At 37.8% G+C, this 16,703-nt stretch overlaps 4 protein-coding genes across 4 annotated transcripts; 1 reads left to right on the top strand and 3 right to left on the bottom strand.

Annotated features, from left to right (window-relative positions):
• Positions 1–88: 88 nt before the first annotated feature.
• On the top strand, positions 89–3,455 carry Mcm3 (Minichromosome maintenance 3). Its single transcript, XM_963548.5, has 9 exons — positions 89–289; positions 344–665; positions 712–842; positions 893–1,131; positions 1,400–1,693; positions 1,747–2,053; positions 2,108–2,256; positions 2,516–2,819; positions 2,891–3,455. The coding sequence occupies exons 1-9, from the start codon at positions 218–220 to the stop codon at positions 3,407–3,409; spliced, it is 2,337 nt and encodes a 778-aa protein (XP_968641.2). The 5' UTR covers positions 89–217; the 3' UTR covers positions 3,410–3,455.
• Positions 3,456–3,466: 11 nt separating this feature from the next.
• On the bottom strand, positions 3,467–3,877 carry LOC657144 (uncharacterized protein). The gene has a single exon (XM_963620.4). The coding sequence runs from the start codon at positions 3,875–3,877 to the stop codon at positions 3,467–3,469; it is 411 nt and encodes a 136-aa protein (XP_968713.1).
• Positions 3,878–4,376: 499 nt separating this feature from the next.
• LOC657226 (glutamate dehydrogenase, mitochondrial) lies at positions 4,377–6,204 on the bottom strand. The gene is made up of 5 exons (XM_963697.5): positions 5,614–6,204; positions 5,479–5,565; positions 5,123–5,412; positions 4,595–5,083; positions 4,377–4,546 (listed from the first exon to the last, which is right to left on the bottom strand). Exons 1-5 carry the CDS (start codon positions 6,155–6,157, stop codon positions 4,433–4,435), a joined length of 1,524 nt encoding a protein of 507 aa, XP_968790.1. The 5' UTR covers positions 6,158–6,204; the 3' UTR covers positions 4,377–4,432.
• A 153-nt stretch (positions 6,205–6,357) lies between these two features.
• LOC657301 (basic salivary proline-rich protein 1) lies at positions 6,358–9,052 on the bottom strand. The gene is made up of 4 exons (XM_008201671.3): positions 8,939–9,052; positions 8,781–8,809; positions 7,163–8,336; positions 6,358–7,112 (listed from the first exon to the last, which is right to left on the bottom strand). Exons 1-4 carry the CDS (start codon positions 8,961–8,963, stop codon positions 6,505–6,507), a joined length of 1,836 nt encoding a protein of 611 aa, XP_008199893.1. The 5' UTR covers positions 8,964–9,052; the 3' UTR covers positions 6,358–6,504.
• Positions 9,053–16,703: the final 7,651 nt, after the last annotated feature.

The following is a 16,703-nucleotide window of genomic DNA, read 5'->3' as shown; positions in this document are numbered from 1 at the left end:
CGGTCAGGAGATGTTCTGCAAATGTGATATGCAAGTCACTGTAACAGCTTATTGATGTTTTTATTATGATTTGTCTGGTCGATTGTAATGTTCATGGTGCCAGCTATCTGGCCACCCAGGCCCGACTTGGCAACACCGCTGTGGCTCTTTTCCCGCCAAAACTCCTCCCGTGTTTTCGCCCGTTATTACCCGCATTTCCAGTGTTAAGTGCCCCATTATGGACCCCCAGGAGCTAGACCAGCGCCTCCGCGACATGCAGCACGAGTACTTGGACTTCCTCGATGACGAGGTACGAATTGGTGGTGTTGCCTTCCCCCCGTGTTTTAACCCCAAATTCCCGTAGGAGGACCAAGGCAAGTACGCCACACTTGTTAAAAACATGGTTGCGGACCACAGTTTGCGGCTTGTGGTGAATGTCAATGATTTGCGCCGCAAAAACCCGGCCAGGGCTGCCGCCCTCCTCACTAACGCTTTTGAGGAGCATTCGGCGTTTCAGAAAGCCCTCAAAGAGTATGTTTACACAGTCGCGCACGACTATGCCAAGGAAAACGACGAGTTTTTCATCGCCTTTGAGGGGAGCTTCGGCAATAAGCATGTTACTCCAAGGAGTTTGACTTCGAGGTTTTTGGGGAATTTGGTCTGTGTTGAGGGGATTGTGACGAAATGTAGGACTTGTTTGCGTCTTTCTTGCGTTACCGGTTGGTTTTTAAGGCTCGTTGGTGCACCCCAAGGTCGTCCGGAGTGTCCACTTTTGTCCAGTAACGAAAAAAGTAATGGAAAGGAAATACACTGATTTGACTTCGTTAGATGCCTTCCCCACATCGTCGGTGTACCCCACTAAAGTCAGTCGTGTCTTTTTTGTATTTTTTATCAATTAATTTGAGTGGTTTAGGACGAGGATGGCAATTTATTGGAGACAGAATTTGGGCTTTCGGTGTATAAAGACCACCAAACTATTTCCATTCAGGAGATGCCTGAAAAGGCCCCCGCGGGGCAGTTGCCCCGTTCGGTTGATATAATCTGCGATAATGACCTTGTTGATAGGTGCAAACCCGGGGACCGCATACAAGTGGTGGGGAACTACCGGTGCCTTCCCAACAAACAGGGGAGCTTCACTAACGGCATTTTCCGGTATTTTTCCCATAATTATTAAGCAAAAACATAAAAAAATAATTGGGGCCAAATTTTAAAAAGCTGGTGATTTTGGTTTTGGAACTAGAATTGACAGGACGCCATAAAACAATCATTACATTACGAAAATGTGTTTTAAACAATAATATAGTCACGTAAACAACACACTTGATCCGACTTGGTGCCCCACTGTCTTTATTTTCATTCAAAAATAGTTAACAATTAGTGTGATTTAGTCATTTTTTTGCCACGGGATTAATGTTTGCAGCACTGTGGTGATTGCAAGTAACGTGTCCCAACTGTCAAAAGAAGCAAATCCTTCCATTTCACGTGAAGACGTCGCCAAATGTAAAAACTTGGCCAAATCGAACAAAAACGTCTTTGAATTATTAGCCAAGTCTTTGGCGCCGTCAATCCACGGCCACGAGTACATCAAGAAGGCGATCCTGTGCCTCCTTTTGGGCGGAGTCGAGAAGATCCTGCCCAATGGGACGCGCCTAAGAGGGGACATAAACGTGTTACTGATTGGCGATCCCAGCGTTGCTAAGTCACAGCTCCTCCGGTAAGTCGACTCGATTTGTGAATCGTTGATTGTGATTGGCAGTTGCCATGGAGATACGTGTTATGCACCGCCCCTCGGGCCATTCCCACCACTGGGCGTGGATCGTCGGGGGTTGGTCTAACCGCAGCGGTTACAACCGATCAGGAGACCGGCGAGAGGCGGTTAGAGGCCGGTGCGATGGTTTTGGCCGATCGTGGCGTCGTGTGCATTGATGAGTTCGACAAGATGTCGGATATGGACAGGACGGCCATTCATGAGGTCATGGAACAGGGGCGTGTCACTATTGCCAAGGCGGGGATTCACGCAAGTTTGAATGCCAGGTGCTCGGTTTTGGCGGCGGCCAATCCGGTTTACGGAAAGGTGGGGTTTGATTGGTCGGTTGCGAAAGCAGCGATTTGATTGGGTGATTTGTAGTATGATCAGTACAAGACGCCAATGGAAAACATCGGGTTGCAAGACTCGCTCCTGTCGCGGTTTGATTTGCTGTTCGTGATGTTGGATTCAGTGGATGAGGATCATGATTTGATGATTTCGGATCACGTGGTCAGGATGCACCGATATAGGTATTTTTTTTTAGTAGGCTTGTGCGGACTACGGAGGACTGTGTGTTAGGAGGCGGAACGAGATACAAAATCGTACCCAAAAAATATAGTTAATTAATTTAAATCTGCAAATTGAACTTCCACCTCCAAGGGGGTTAATAATATAAATAATAAATAATATGACTTTAAAATGACAGATACAGTTAATTAAAAATAAATAAGTAAAAAAAAATTAATAAAAAATTATAAATACTAATTTTGAACTTGATAAAAATATTAGAAATCCGGGTGAGCAAGATGGCGAAGTCCTGCCAATGGGCTCAAGCGTGGACATGTTGAGTACAATGCGCCCCGAGGAAGTCGACGACGACAAGGTCACCCCCATGTATGAAAAATACGACGCACTTCTACACGGTGAAAGTCGCAAAAAAACCGACAAAATCCTAAGTGTGGATTTCATGCGTAAATACATCCATTTCGTGAAAATCCTCAAACCGACACTAACCGAACAAGCGTCGGAAATCATCGCCGATGAGTACTCCAAACTCAGGTCGGAGGACGTCCTTGAAAATCACGTCGCCCGGGTAGGTTCCACTTATAGGTTTTTTTGGTATAGTCACTCGTCTTCGTCTCGTGCATAATTTTTTTTTCGAAGACACAACCTGTGACACCCCGTACGCTTGAAACCATGATCCGATTGGCCACAGCGCATGCCAAAGCCCGCATGTCTCGCACTGTTACCGCACAAGACGCCTACGCAGCAATTGAATTGGTGCAATATGCCTATTTCAAAAAAGTGCTCGAGAAGGAGAAAAAACGGCGAAGAAACGCACAATCCGAGTCCGAAAATGAAGAAATGGAGGAGGAATCACAAAGAACGAAGAAATCGCGGCAAGAAGTGGAAGAAAGTGAGGAAGAAATGGAGACTGAAACAATTGAAATTGACTCAACGCCTGCCATGATCACGAGTGAGAGGCTGACTCAGTTTCGGTCAAGTCTCGACAGGGCTTTCCGGGACAACAGGGCGCAGTCTCTAAGTCTTGCCCGCATCCGCGACTCCGTCAACACTGACAATATAGCCCCCTTCAGCCAAGGCGAAATCCGAGCCGCAATTGACCAAATGACTGAAGCCAACCAAGTGATGTTGGCGGACGGGATCGTATTTCTCATCTAATTGTAACAATTAATTAAATAAAAACTGCGATTTTTTTAATAAAAAATTGGTTTTATTTCAATATCTCCTGCGGTTCCTGTGATTATTATTATTCCAGTTGGGCCTATGGTTGTGGTTGTGATTATGATTGTCGTACCTTTGGTAGGGCGTCTGCCGGTGGGGCCTGTTGTGCTGGTAGGGGTTCCTGTACATGTCTCCAGGGCTGGGCTGCTGAACATTTTGGCCCTTCGGTTTTATGATGATCCTGCGGTCGAAAAGGGGGGTACCGTCAAGTAGGCGCACGGCGTAACTAACGGAGCACTCGTGTTTGACTGTAACGAAGCCGTAGTTTGTTTTACGGCCGCTTTTGTCGGTTGGGATTCGGACGCGCTCTAAGGGGGCCACTTGCAGAAATAACTCCCACAGGAGCTCTTCGGTCACTTTCTCCGATAGGTTGCCGCACCAGAGGGTGCGTGTTTGGTCGTCCATGGCGTTTTGTGGGTTTTATTTGGAAAAAATTGGGGTTTGTTTATGCCACATAACCTCAAACGTCACGCGCGCAAGCGCCAATTCTTCGAGGCGCCAACTGTGCCACTTGCTTATCTTTGATCATTTAGAATTTTTTCTTTTGCCTTGTTTTCGTATAATAAAATTATTTTTTTTTAATTAACGCTTAAAGAACAGTGCCAATTTTTTATTTTAATTTTCAAAGCCCAACATTATAGGTGCAATCCAGTGGGTTGTAGAGCTCTAAACGCACCTTTAATTTAGTTATGTATACCTGTTTTTTTAATTAAAAACCCATTAAGGTGCACTTTTATGTGAATTATTGTGATAATGGGTTAGTTATTTGCACCACAGTTGCTTTTCAAATAAAAAAACTGGTTACTAAAAAAAGTCACTTGATTCTAAAGCCGCATTCACACAACAAACGTCACTCAAAAAATCTAAGATAATTATTTATTACATTAAAGTTTACAAAAATGCGTTCTCAGGGAAGATTTATCATTTATTACACTTTAATACATTTTGGAATTCACAAAATCAGTATTTTTTCGCTTCGTAAATCGAATTGTGAATGCTCTGAACGGCCTTAATGTACCCCGCTGTCCTCAAATCCAAGTCAATTCTGAATTCCTTTGCAATTTCGATCAATTCCTACAATAAAAAATTAGAAACACAGCCAAAATTTCCACTTAGCCCCACTTTGCCCGTTTCCGCCATTACATGCTCGATCCCGTACGACAAAATGTCGGGCTTAACGTCACAACAGAGAATTTTTTGTGTCGTCGCGGTCGAAACAACCTGTCCTTGAACCTTTTCCGCATCAAAATAATCCAAAATGTTCCAATACAAGTTTCTCAAAACGGGAAACTCCAACCCATCTCGTTTCAAATGAAACAAATACTCCAAATATGACGCAATCGAGTGCCCTGAAGAGACATAAATATCAGGAAGTACTAGTTTTTTACGGCCGGTTAAAATCCGGTGTGCCGTGGGTGTGATAGCCCCATTTGCGCCTTCGATAATCACTTTAGCCTTGATTTTATCCGCAATGTGGCAATTTAGGGTTTTTTGTTCCGCGGCAAGAATCAAAATATCGCACTGTTCTTTAAAAATGTCATCGTTTGACACCGGCTTTGCGTTAGTGTAGTTCAGGATGGTTTTATTGGCTTTAAAATAGTCTAAAACGCTCTAAAAAGGGTTAAAATTTTGGGCAAAATTTTGCCAAACCTGGATGTTTATACCCTCCATGTCGTAAATAAAAGCGTCTTGTTCTTTAATTCCAACACAGGTGGCTCCACAATTTTCCAAAAACTTGGCCAAGGCCCCGCCCAACTTGCCAATGCCTTGTATGATGTAAGTTTTGTGCTGGAGGCCACCTTTTGACATGCCGATGCGTTCCAAGATGGCGTCGTTGTTTAGGAAGTAATCCAAGGCGAAGAAAATCCCCTGACTCGCCATTTTTTCGTAGTTGGGGATTCCCCCAAGCTCGACAGGCTTGCCAGCCACCATGACTCTCTCTAAATAAACAGAAAAATAAATAAATCGAAATTAAATTAACAAAAACTAAAATAAAACAAACCCACCATAATCCTTGGGGAAGATGGCGGCGATCCACGCCATTTCGCGTCCGCCAACGTTGATATCAGGCTCAATGATGTCCGTTTGTCCGTCTAGTGTGCCAATATTAAAAAATAAATAACCCCAGTTTGAATTTTTACCACAAAATCCCTTCCTGTACAATTCCGCCGCATATTTCTTCGTAATTCTTTGTAACTCGATCGGCTTGTACCTCCCAGGGTTGATTTTAACCCCCCCATGGCCCCCAGCTAGCCTCACCCCCATACAGGCGTGCTTATAAGTCGTTAAAACGGCCAAAGCTTTGACATGGTCGCGCGTTAAGTCCTCTTTTACCCTCAAGCCGCCCATGCAAGTACCAAACCCGGAATACAGCCCATGATGGGCGCGGAACCCACGCACCACCTCCTTGGTACCATTCTCCAGCTTGATGGGGAATCGGATGTCTAGGACAGAGTTGCATTGGTCTAAAATTTTGATCACTTGGTGCACTTTTTGGACGGCTTGGGGGTCGGTTAGGTTCGGTTGGAGGTTTTTGAGTTGGGTGACTAGTTTGGGGAAACAGAGCTCGTAAGCGTGGTGGAGGTACCAGTTGACTTGGTCGAAGAAGGCGGCGTTTACGAGGTAGAAGGAGTTGCGATAGCGGTCGGGGATTTCGTAGGTGAATTTTGGGAGTTTGAGAGGCATTTGTGTCAAAAGTAAAAAGTGACTTTTGGGGGTTTTTGCCAACTTGATTGGAGGGTGGTACCACTGGACGTGGTTTTTGGGAATTCACCAATCTTCCATCTTCAGTTTTAAGTTTTTTTGTTTCTTTGGGACCTTATGATCTTTGTATACTTCTTTAGATTGACTTCCTGGAGCATTTTACGTGAAATAAAAACTCAAAATTTTGTAAAATCTATTATTTATTAAAATTTAATAGATATTTACACGAGTTTTTGTTTGCTTTATACAAAATACATTATTTATCACTTTATATACATAGTTATAAATTATTTAAAAGGAGTATTAAAAGAGGTATTTTCAAAATTAAATCATTTTCCATTAACAGGCGGTAGATATTCTCTTGTCGGCTCTTCTGGCTTGGGACCTGGGAAAGGAACCGAAGGTCTTCCACTCGGATACCCTTCCCCAGGTCCTGAGGGAGCTTGAGGTCCAGAGGGGAACCCTCCAGGTCTTGCTGGAGGGGCTCCAGGTCCTGTGGGGTATCCTCCAGGAGCTTGAGGTGGAGTTGGATAACCTGCAGGTCCTTGAGGTCCTGTTGGATATCCTCCAGGGCCTGAGGGAGCTTGTGGTCCAGTTGGAAATCCTCCAGGTCCTTGCGGTCTCGCTGGAGGTGCTCCTGGTCCTGCTGGATATCCTCCAGGTCCCCCTGGTCCTGCCGGGTATCCTCCAGGTCCTGAAGGAGCTTGTGGTCCTTGCGGTCCCGCTGGGGGTGTTCCAAGCCCTGCTGGGTATCCCCCAGGTCCTGAAGGAGCTTGGGGTCCAGTTGGAAATCCTCCAGGTCCTTGCGGTCTTGCTGGGTATCCTCCAGGTCCTTGTGGTCTAGCTGGAGAAGCTCCAGGCCCTGCTGGGTATCCTCCAGGACCTGGGGGAGCAATTGGGAATCCTCCAGGTCCTTGTGGTTGTACTCCAATTGGTCCTGTAACAAAATTTTTGGCACATAAAGTTCAAAATTTTTGATGGTGGTACCTTGGGGTCCTTGTTGCGCTCCCACAATGGAATAGTCGTAAATATTTGCATTGATTCCGTACAAAGATGGAGCTGAATTACAATCAAATTGGTTCCACCAGACACAAACCAGGTACTCCTGGTGGAAGATGGTACCATTGGGACAAAGAAAATCATAAGTTTTATTATTTGCACAAATATGGAACACTTGACATCTAGTTTCAACATCGGCGTAATATCCTGGATATTGTTGTTGATCACAGGAGAAGGAAGTTTGGGGAATTTCGGAGAAAATGGGATAATCCTTGTCAGGTTCTCCGGGAATTGCTGAATAATCCCCTTCTTCCTCCTCATACTGTCCTTCTTCCCCTCCTCCACCTCCTTGAGCTCCTGGGAAGGCACCGGAAGGTCCTTGTGGCCTTGGAGGGAAACCTCCAGGTGTTGGAACACCTCCCGGAAAACCTCCAAATTGAGGAGGAGCACTAGTACCAGGAAAACCACCAGGTAACTGCTGACCCGGAGATGGAGTAGTTCCGGGAAAACCTCCAGGTCTAGGGAACGGTTGAGAGGGAGTTGGAAAACCCCCAACTTGACCTGATGGAGGATATCCAGGACCAGATGGAGTTGTAGGACTTGGAAAACTAGGTCTTGAAGGGCTTGGGAATCCTCCACTGGGGGGAAATCCAGGCCTAGAAGGAGTTGTAGGACTTGGAAAACCTCCAGGTCCTGATGGTGTCACAGTGCCTGGAAATCCTCCAACTTGTCCAGCGGGAGGATATCCAGGCCCAGAAGGAGTCGTAGGACTTGGAAAACCCCCACTGGGGGGAAACCCAGGTCTTGAAGGAGTTGGAGGGCTTGGAAAACCTCCAGGTCCTGATGGTGTAACAGTACTTGGAAAACCTTCAACTTGTCCAGCGGGAGGATATCCAGGCCCTGATGGAGTACTTGGAAAACCTCCACTGGGAGGAAATCCAGGTCTAGATGGGGTTGTAGGACTTGGGAAACCTCCACTGGGGGGAAATCCGGGTCCTGATGGTGTTGGGAAACCTCCAATTTGTCCAGGTTTTGGCTGAGTTGGGAAACCTCCAGCTTGGGGGGGTCCATATGTTGGGGGAGTTCCTCCCGGAAAACCTCCAGGAGCTGGAGTAGGTCCGAAGGGTTTTTCGGGTCGTTGGTAACTGTACCCTTCTTGTGCCTAATTACAATTAATTAATTATTTAATTAAATTTGAATTAATTGTTTATTTAATTAGAAAAAGAAGCTTTAAGCTGTTTAAACTGTTTTGTAAAAAATGAAACAAAAAAAATAAAATTACGACACTACGATTAATTAAATCAAGCAATTACTTTGAATTAATTAATTTTAAGAAAGCTTTTCTTTTCTTATAAATGAAACAAAATTAAGTTGAATTAAGTAAATTAATTGCTTAATTATATTTGTTGCCATATATGTATATAATTAAAAAAATAAACTATTGGTATTTTAAATCATTATTTTAATAAAAAAATGTGAAAGAAAAAATATTAATTAAAAATTTAATTTAAATTAGATAACAGAAAAATTAAATTAATTTTAATTATTGAGTTTTGTTAGCGTTTTTTTTATTAATGTATTAATTAATTATAATTGCGCTACTTACCAGGATATTTCCCACAAACGCGAAGAAAACTGAAAGTCAATTAAAATCAATTAAAATTACGTGAAGTTTACGATTTAATTTCGGTACAATAAATAATTAGCCTTGATTGTTTTATGCCGTGGGAAAATTAATTACAATTAGTTACGTCATTTACTCACTCAGGACTTGATTAATCCTCGCCATCTTGATAATAGTGCTTAAAATTTTTTGTCATAGGCCACTATGTTTTCACAAGTCGCGTGTCAAATTCCAGCACAGACTACTTTGATTGTTGTGGTGTTGGTGTTTATATAGCGTTCAACCCCATCATGAGAGTATTGTCCCCTCTATTGAAATTTTCATTTACGATGATTTATTTATAATTATAATTTGGAGATGATTTAATAGTCCCTTCACGGTCATGGAGGACATTACCGGCGAAAAAGTGTGTCAAAAACGAGGGAAAAATGATGATGACATAAGAAATAATATATTGGAGCAGTTAGTGAAAGTGTGCGACGGGAAGAAAATTCAAAGAGTTTGAGGTGTTGTTGTGTGAAGGATGAACACAGGAGGGATTTTTTCCTTTTAAGGCGAGCGTTAAATATCACATGTGGGACTTAATTGGGATGAGTAGAATGGATCACGATGTCATTAACACGTCTCGGTGGGATTTTTTTGACTTTTTGGATTTGTATGGACGTTGAGGCAAGACTGTAATTAGTTAATGGACGCTGATGAGGGCTTTGTTCGAGGAGAGTGCATTTTTCTTAAACGTGGGCTGTGACATTGGGAAAAAATTGTATACAATTTGATCAATAAATCTCAGTTTTGGACCATCCTTTTTTTCCTTCTATTGCGCTCAAAAATCACGTCTCCAACCTTAGAATATTTAAAAGATGCAAGAAACAAATTCTAGATTGCTATTTTAGTCTCGTTAATTTAAAATCATAATTTTTGAAAATTGTTTCAGATTCTCAATTTTTTTTTGTAAAAGTTAGACAGTTTAAAGAACTGAAAGTTTAGCTTTTCTTATGCAAAATTATTCAAGGATTCCGAAATTATTTTTATTTTTCGTCTACGAACCACAGTTTTTAAGATATCAGGCAAAGTTTGAGACAATGTATAATTTATTTTTTCAAAATCCAAAAACACTTGTATTTTTTTTAGTAGAGATGAGACGTTTAAACAACTCCATCTTTAACTTTTCTAACGTAAAATTGCCCAAGGATTTTAAATCTGACCTTGTTTCTTATCTACGACCGATAGTTTTTAAGATATCAGTAAAAGTTTGATGCTTCAAAACAGATTAGTTAGTGTAAGAGTTGAGTGCTTTAATTTTTTTTGTAAAAGTTAGACAGTTTAAACAACTGAAACTTTAACTTTTATTATTTATTTTTTACTAAGAAATGTCTCAAAGTTCAATTAAAAAAATCCAACAAAAAAGTGTCATGTTTGATTTCAAAACTAAGATGGCGCCTCCACCATTTTGTCCACCATTCAACACACGATCATTTGCATTTTTCAAAATGTTTGAAAGCGATAACACAAATTTGCTAAATATGAGCAGTTCCAAAGTGAGTATAATCGTTCAAAATGATTCTTGCATAAGTTAAAACGTACAAATATGTACATGTGCAAGAACTTTTAGCAGCAAATAAACGAAACTGAAAGTCGTGTAACCTTTGATTTGACCATATTTAGGGTCATTTTTCCGGTCAAAAGTCACAATTATTTACTCATTGTAACCGAATCGAATTTTTATTTTTTTTCATAATTTTGTTGTGTCGAAAGCACACATCCTCAGTGGACGTTATGTTGTTATTATAAAATAAGTACGTGAGCTCGCGTTGAGCTGATTAGACTCATCACTTAATCACGATTTGTTCTTACGTGCTGAGATGATGAAAGAAATAACTCTTCCATCGGCCGAAAGATTAACCCCATAAATCCATTTTGCATAATAAGCGGCCTTGAAGTGTAACATACACGATGTTCCGGTCGTTTAATTACCGCAATTAAGAGTAATTGCACGATTTATTTTGGCCTTACAACACTTCTAATTCGATGGGTTTTTTGGGTGATGATGATGATGGACGGAGTCAAGGATGATTTGTCTTAGTGCAGATGAGGGACAATGGCGGAAAAATTGGGATTGAATTGAATGAAAGAAATGGAATGGTTAAAAGGTGGAAAATTGATCGGTTTCCGTTTGGAATTAATTTCAATTACTTCAAATGTCGTGAAACTGTTTTTTACCTTATTTCAAATTAATGTTGTTTTACGACTGTAATTGTTTTCCAAGTCTAATTTTAAAGTTCAGTGTTTTTGGATTTTGATAAAATAAATTATACGTTGTCTCAAACTTTGCCTAATATCTTAAAAACTGTGACTCGTAGACGAAAAATAAAAATAGATTCGGAATCCTTGAATAATTTTGCATAAGAAAAGCTAAGTTTCAGTTGTTTAAACTGTCTAACTTTTACAAAAAAAATTATTTAAAGCACTCAACTCTTACACTAACTAATCTGTCTTGAAGCACCAAACTTTAACTGATATCTCAAAAACTATCGATCGTAGATAAGAAACAAGGTCAGATTTACAATCCTTGGGCAATTTTACGTTAGAAAAGTTAAAGATGGAGTTATTTAGACGTCTCATCTCTATTTAAAAAAATGTAAGTGTTTTTGGATTTTGATAAAATAAATTATACGTTGTCTCAAACATTGACTGATATCTTAAAAACTGTGGTTCGTAGACGAAAAATAAAAATAGATTCGGAATCCTTGAATAATTTTGCATAAGAAAAGCTAAAATTTTAGTTGTTAAAACTGTCTAACTTTTACAAAAAAAAATTAAAAGCACTCAAATCTTATACTAACTAATTTGTCTTATGCACTACATTTTAACTGATATCTCAAAAACTATCTGTCGTAGATAAGAAACAATGCCAGATTTAAAATCCTTGGGCAATTTTACGTTAGAAAAGTGAAAGATGGAGTTATTTAGACGTTTCATCTCTACTAAAAAAAATACAAATGTTTTTGAATTTTGATAAAATAAATTATACGTTGTCACAAACTTTGTCCGATATCTTAAAAACTGTGGTTCGTAGACAAAAAATAAAAATAGATTCGGAATTTTCGAATAATTTTGCATAAGAAAAGCTAAAATTTCAGTTGTTAAAACTGTCTAACTCTTACAAAAAAAAATTAAAAGCACTCAACTCTTATACTAACTAATTTGTCTTGAAGCACCAAAATTTAACTGATATTTCAAAAACTATCAGACGTAGATAAGAAACAAGGTCAGATTTAAAATCCTTAGGCAATTTTACGTTAGAAAAGTAAAAGATGGAGTTATTTAGACGTTTCATCTCTACTAAAAAAAAAATACAAGTGTTTTTGGATTTTGATAAAATAAATTATACGTTGTCTCAAACTTTGTCTGATATCTTAAAAACTGTGGTTCGCAGACGAAAAATAAAAATAGATTCGGAATCCTTGAATAATTTTGCATAAGAAAAGCTAAAATTTTAGTTGTTAAAACTGTCTAACTTTTACAAAAAAAAATTAAAAGCACTCAACTCTTATACTAACTAATTTGTCTTAAGCACTACATTTTAACTGATATCTCAAAAACTATCTGTCGTAGATAAGAAACAATGCCAGATTTAAAATCCTTGGGCAATTTTACGTTAGAAAAGTGAAAGATGGAGTTATTTAGACGTTTCATCTCTACTAAAAAAAATACAAGTGTTTTTGGATTTTGATAAAATAAATTATACGTTGTCTCAAACTTTGTCTGATATCTTAAAAACTGTGGTTCGCAGACGAAAAATAAAAATAGATTCGGAATCCTTGAATAATTTTGCATAAGAAAAGCTAAAATTTTAGTTGTTAAAACTGTCTAACTTTTACAAAAAAAAATTAAAAGCACTCAACTCTTATACTAACTAATTTGTCTTAAGCACTACATTTTAACTGATAACTCAAAACTATCGGTCGTAGATAAGAAACAAGGTCAGATTTAAAATCCTTGAACAATTTTACGTTAGAAAAGTGAAAGGTGGAGTTATTTAGACGTTTCATCTCTACTAAAAAAAATACAAGTGTTTTTGGACTTTGATAAAATAAATTATACGTTGTCTCAAACTTTGACTTATATCTTAAAAACTGTGATTCGTAGACGAAAAATAAAAATAGATTCGGAATCCTTGAATAATTTTGCATAAGAAAAGCTAAAGTTTCAGTTGTTTAAACTGTCTAACTTTTGCAAAGAAAATTAAAGCACTCAATTCTTACACTAATTAACCTGTCTTGAAGCACCAAACTTTAACTAATATCTCAAAAACTATCGGTTGTTGATAAGAAACAAGGTCAGATTTAAAATCCTTGGACAATTTTGCGTTAGAAAAATAAAAGATAAAGTTATTTAGGCGTCTCATCTCTACAAAAAAAATACAAGTGTTTTTGGATTTTCATAAAATAAATTATACGTTGTCTCAAACTTTGCCTGATATCTTAAAAACTGTGGTTCGTAGACGAAAAATAAAAATAGATTCGGAATCCTTGAATAATTTTGCATAAGAAAAGCTAAAGTTTCAGTTGTTTAAACTGTCTAACTTTTACAAAAAAAATTAAAGCACTCAACTCTTATACTAACTAATTTGTCTTAAAGCACTACATTTTAAATGATATCTCAAAAACTGTCGGTCGTAGATAAGAAACAAGGTCAGATTTAAAATCCTTGGACAATTTTGCGTTAGAAAAGTTAAAGATGGAGTTGTTTAGACGTCTCATTTCTACTAAAAAAAATACAAGTGTTTTTGTGTTTTGATAAAATAAATTATACGTTGTCTCAAACTTTGCTTGATATCTTAAAAACTGTAGCTAGTACAGAAAAAATGAAAACAGATTCAGAATCCTTGAAAAATTTTATATTTCTACTGATAAAAAAACATTGTACTGTTGGAAGAAAAATTATACAAAAAAAAAACAATAGGTACGAGTAAAAAAGTAACAAAAATAAGAGTTTGCGACTCCGAAAATGAGTCAAAACAATGCCCACTTCTTTCGAAATGTGTAATTTGTCTATAAATTAATTTTCTCTTGCACAAACAGCAATAAAATCTTCACATCTTAACGCTTGGCCGACGATGGTCATCTCAGTTCACGAAAAGCCGAAGATTTCATTACATCATGGTGAGCTGTTTCTCGTGCATTTTTTGCAAACGACAAAAATCTCGAGCTGCGATTGCAGTCAAGGAAAGTGAAAGCATCGCATTTTGAGGAAAAATAACGGATCCCTACGATTTACAAATAAGCGTGACTTATTATCCGAGCCATCTCATACTCTGACAATTATATGAACCAGACGACAAATTATCGACGTTTCGCAACACGTCTTCCTGCTATCGACACGACGAAAAATTTTCAAAAAAAATTTGGTGCGCTTTTGAAACGCTGTCAACGCGTGGAGTCGACTTCCTGTACCGGCGTTGTCGCTCACTTTAAAGGAATTTGAAAAAATGCAACGTCGCAAACAGCGGTGTTGATTTTTTTGAGGTTAGGTTTGATGACAAGCAAAATATGGTGTAATACAAAGACGTGTTAAGTCTATTTATAGAAAAGAATAGAAAATAAATAAGAAAAAAGGCAAAGCAGATTTTTTTGTTTTTTCTTTTTAATTTTGTTTTTGTGTTTTGTTTTTTTTTATTATTTCTTCACTCTATTCGGAAATAAAATTAACTAGACGCCCTCTGGTGATGACTTTTGAACTATGTCGAAAACAGTAAAGAAATTTTCGTAATGCCACATTTAACTGACATTTAATTAATTGTTCAACAATTTTGCGTGTATAGTGTTAATTACTTACAATAGAAAGAATTACTTTAAAAGTACGTGGTGGTAAATACTAGCGTTGACTTTGGTTCTGTAGTTTTTCATGGTATAAAGTGTTTATTGTTGGAACTTGAAAGTGGATAAAAAGTGAAAAATATTTAAATTTTGATTACAAAGTGTTATCAAACAGTTGTCTAATTAAAGATTATAAGTAATGGATCACAGCGAACACAAAGTTTGGCTCAAGAAACCAGTAAATTAGTGAAGTGTTTGAATTTTAGGTTAGAATTTTCCACAGAAAAAATCATGAAATGCTGCGGTAAATCTACAAAACTACAATAAAGATTAACAACTGCTGATACATTTAAACGTAAATTATGCCAAAAGGTAGGTTTTTCAATGTCTTTGTAATAATTTTCCAATAAAGAAAGTGAACCAAACAGTCATTCGTTATTCGTGTTTTCCTCGTCATCTCTCATTTGTCAACATAAGTTTTTTGCATCAAAGATGCAATAATCATTCCGCATAGGCAATGTAATAATTGTGAAGCCCCAAAATTCGTACAACGCTCAAAATATCCGAATAAACATTTTCCCGCCATTTATGGTTACTGTTTTCAACCTAGCTCAGTGGCGCCCCCAACGGTAATTTTACTTCCGAATTCGTTCTAAAGTTTCTACACAAATTAATTAAATAAAATAGAAGTCTATAGACAGAATAGAGAAGAAAGAGGAAGATAGATTAAGTAGATAAAGTATTTTTTTACATATTTCTTTATTGTTTGTTTCTTCTTTGACTGCCCCATTTTTTTTAATTATTTCTTCATTGTTTCCTTTCTAGTGTTAAATAAAATAAGTCCTTAAAATCCATTCTGTTGTTTAATTTTTTATCGTTACTTTTTTTTCTTTTCTTCTTTTACTGATTATATATTTTTCTTAAATTTCTTCGAAAAACAATTAACCATGTGACCCACCTTTTACCATTTTTACAGCAGTCATCAATCACGCACTAATTTGAATAAACCGGCGTCAGTTTTTCGTGTCTTGAGTGAATGTAGTAATATTTTTTCTTACAAAAGCGCAAAAAACTGACAGGTGATGATTAAATAGTAATATTGAAATGGGGTTATTTGAGATGCAATTAGTGACAGCAATTGATTAGATTTGAAGCAAAAGCGTTTACGTAAGTAAGTGTAAGGAGAAGATGAGACAAGTTTTGTTTTCACATTGTCACGCATTTACATCGAACACAATTTCATTGTTATCCAAATAGGTATCAAGCAGTCGTGTTACATATTTTTATCACTTGTTTTGTCGTGAGAAAGATTTAACTACCGATGGTGGAAGGCCGCTGATGCGTGATTGTTCTGTCATAGCTTACTTGAAATTAATTAATTTAGCATTTCTCGCTTTTATCTATCCGTCCATTTATTGTGACAAGTAGATGATGGAGCGTCAAGTCTTCATTGAATTTGCGCAAATATCACGCCGGACAATGTTAATGTGCAACGTTGCAAAACTATTTTTTTTATCACTCGTTGCTACGTCGCTCGTAACTTTTTTGGAGGGAAAAAAACACAATTAACCATTGAAATTTTATTGAAATAAATCAATAACAATTATTGATTACAAATACTTGAAAAACAAAAAAAAATTATACGTTCTGAAACTTTGCCTGATATCTTGAAAACTGTGGTCCGTAGACGAAAAATAAAAATAGATTCGGAATCCTTGAATAATTTTGCATAAGAAAAGCTAATGTTTCAGTTGTTTAAACCGTTTAACTTTTACAAAAAAAAATAAAGCACTCGACTCTTACACCAACTAACCTGTCTTGAAGCACCAAACTTTAACTGATATCTCAAAAACTATCGGTCGTAGATAAGAAACAAGGTCAGATTTAAAATCCTTGGGCAATTTTACGTTAGAAAAGTTTAAGAGGGAGTTGTTTAGACGTCTCATCTCTACTAAAAAAATTCAAGTGTTTTTGGATTGTGATAAAATAAATTATACGTTGTCTCAAACTTTGCCTGATATCTTAAAAACTGTGATTCGTAGACGAAAAATAAAAATAGATTCGGAATCCTTGAATAATTTTGCAT

This window comes from Tribolium castaneum, chromosome 7 (assembly GCF_031307605.1).
Source record: "Tribolium castaneum strain GA2 chromosome 7, icTriCast1.1, whole genome shotgun sequence".
NCBI lineage: Eukaryota > Metazoa > Arthropoda > Insecta > Coleoptera > Tenebrionidae > Tribolium > Tribolium castaneum.
Note: the sequence above shows the minus strand (reverse complement) of the source record. Positions and strands in the feature narration are given on the sequence as shown.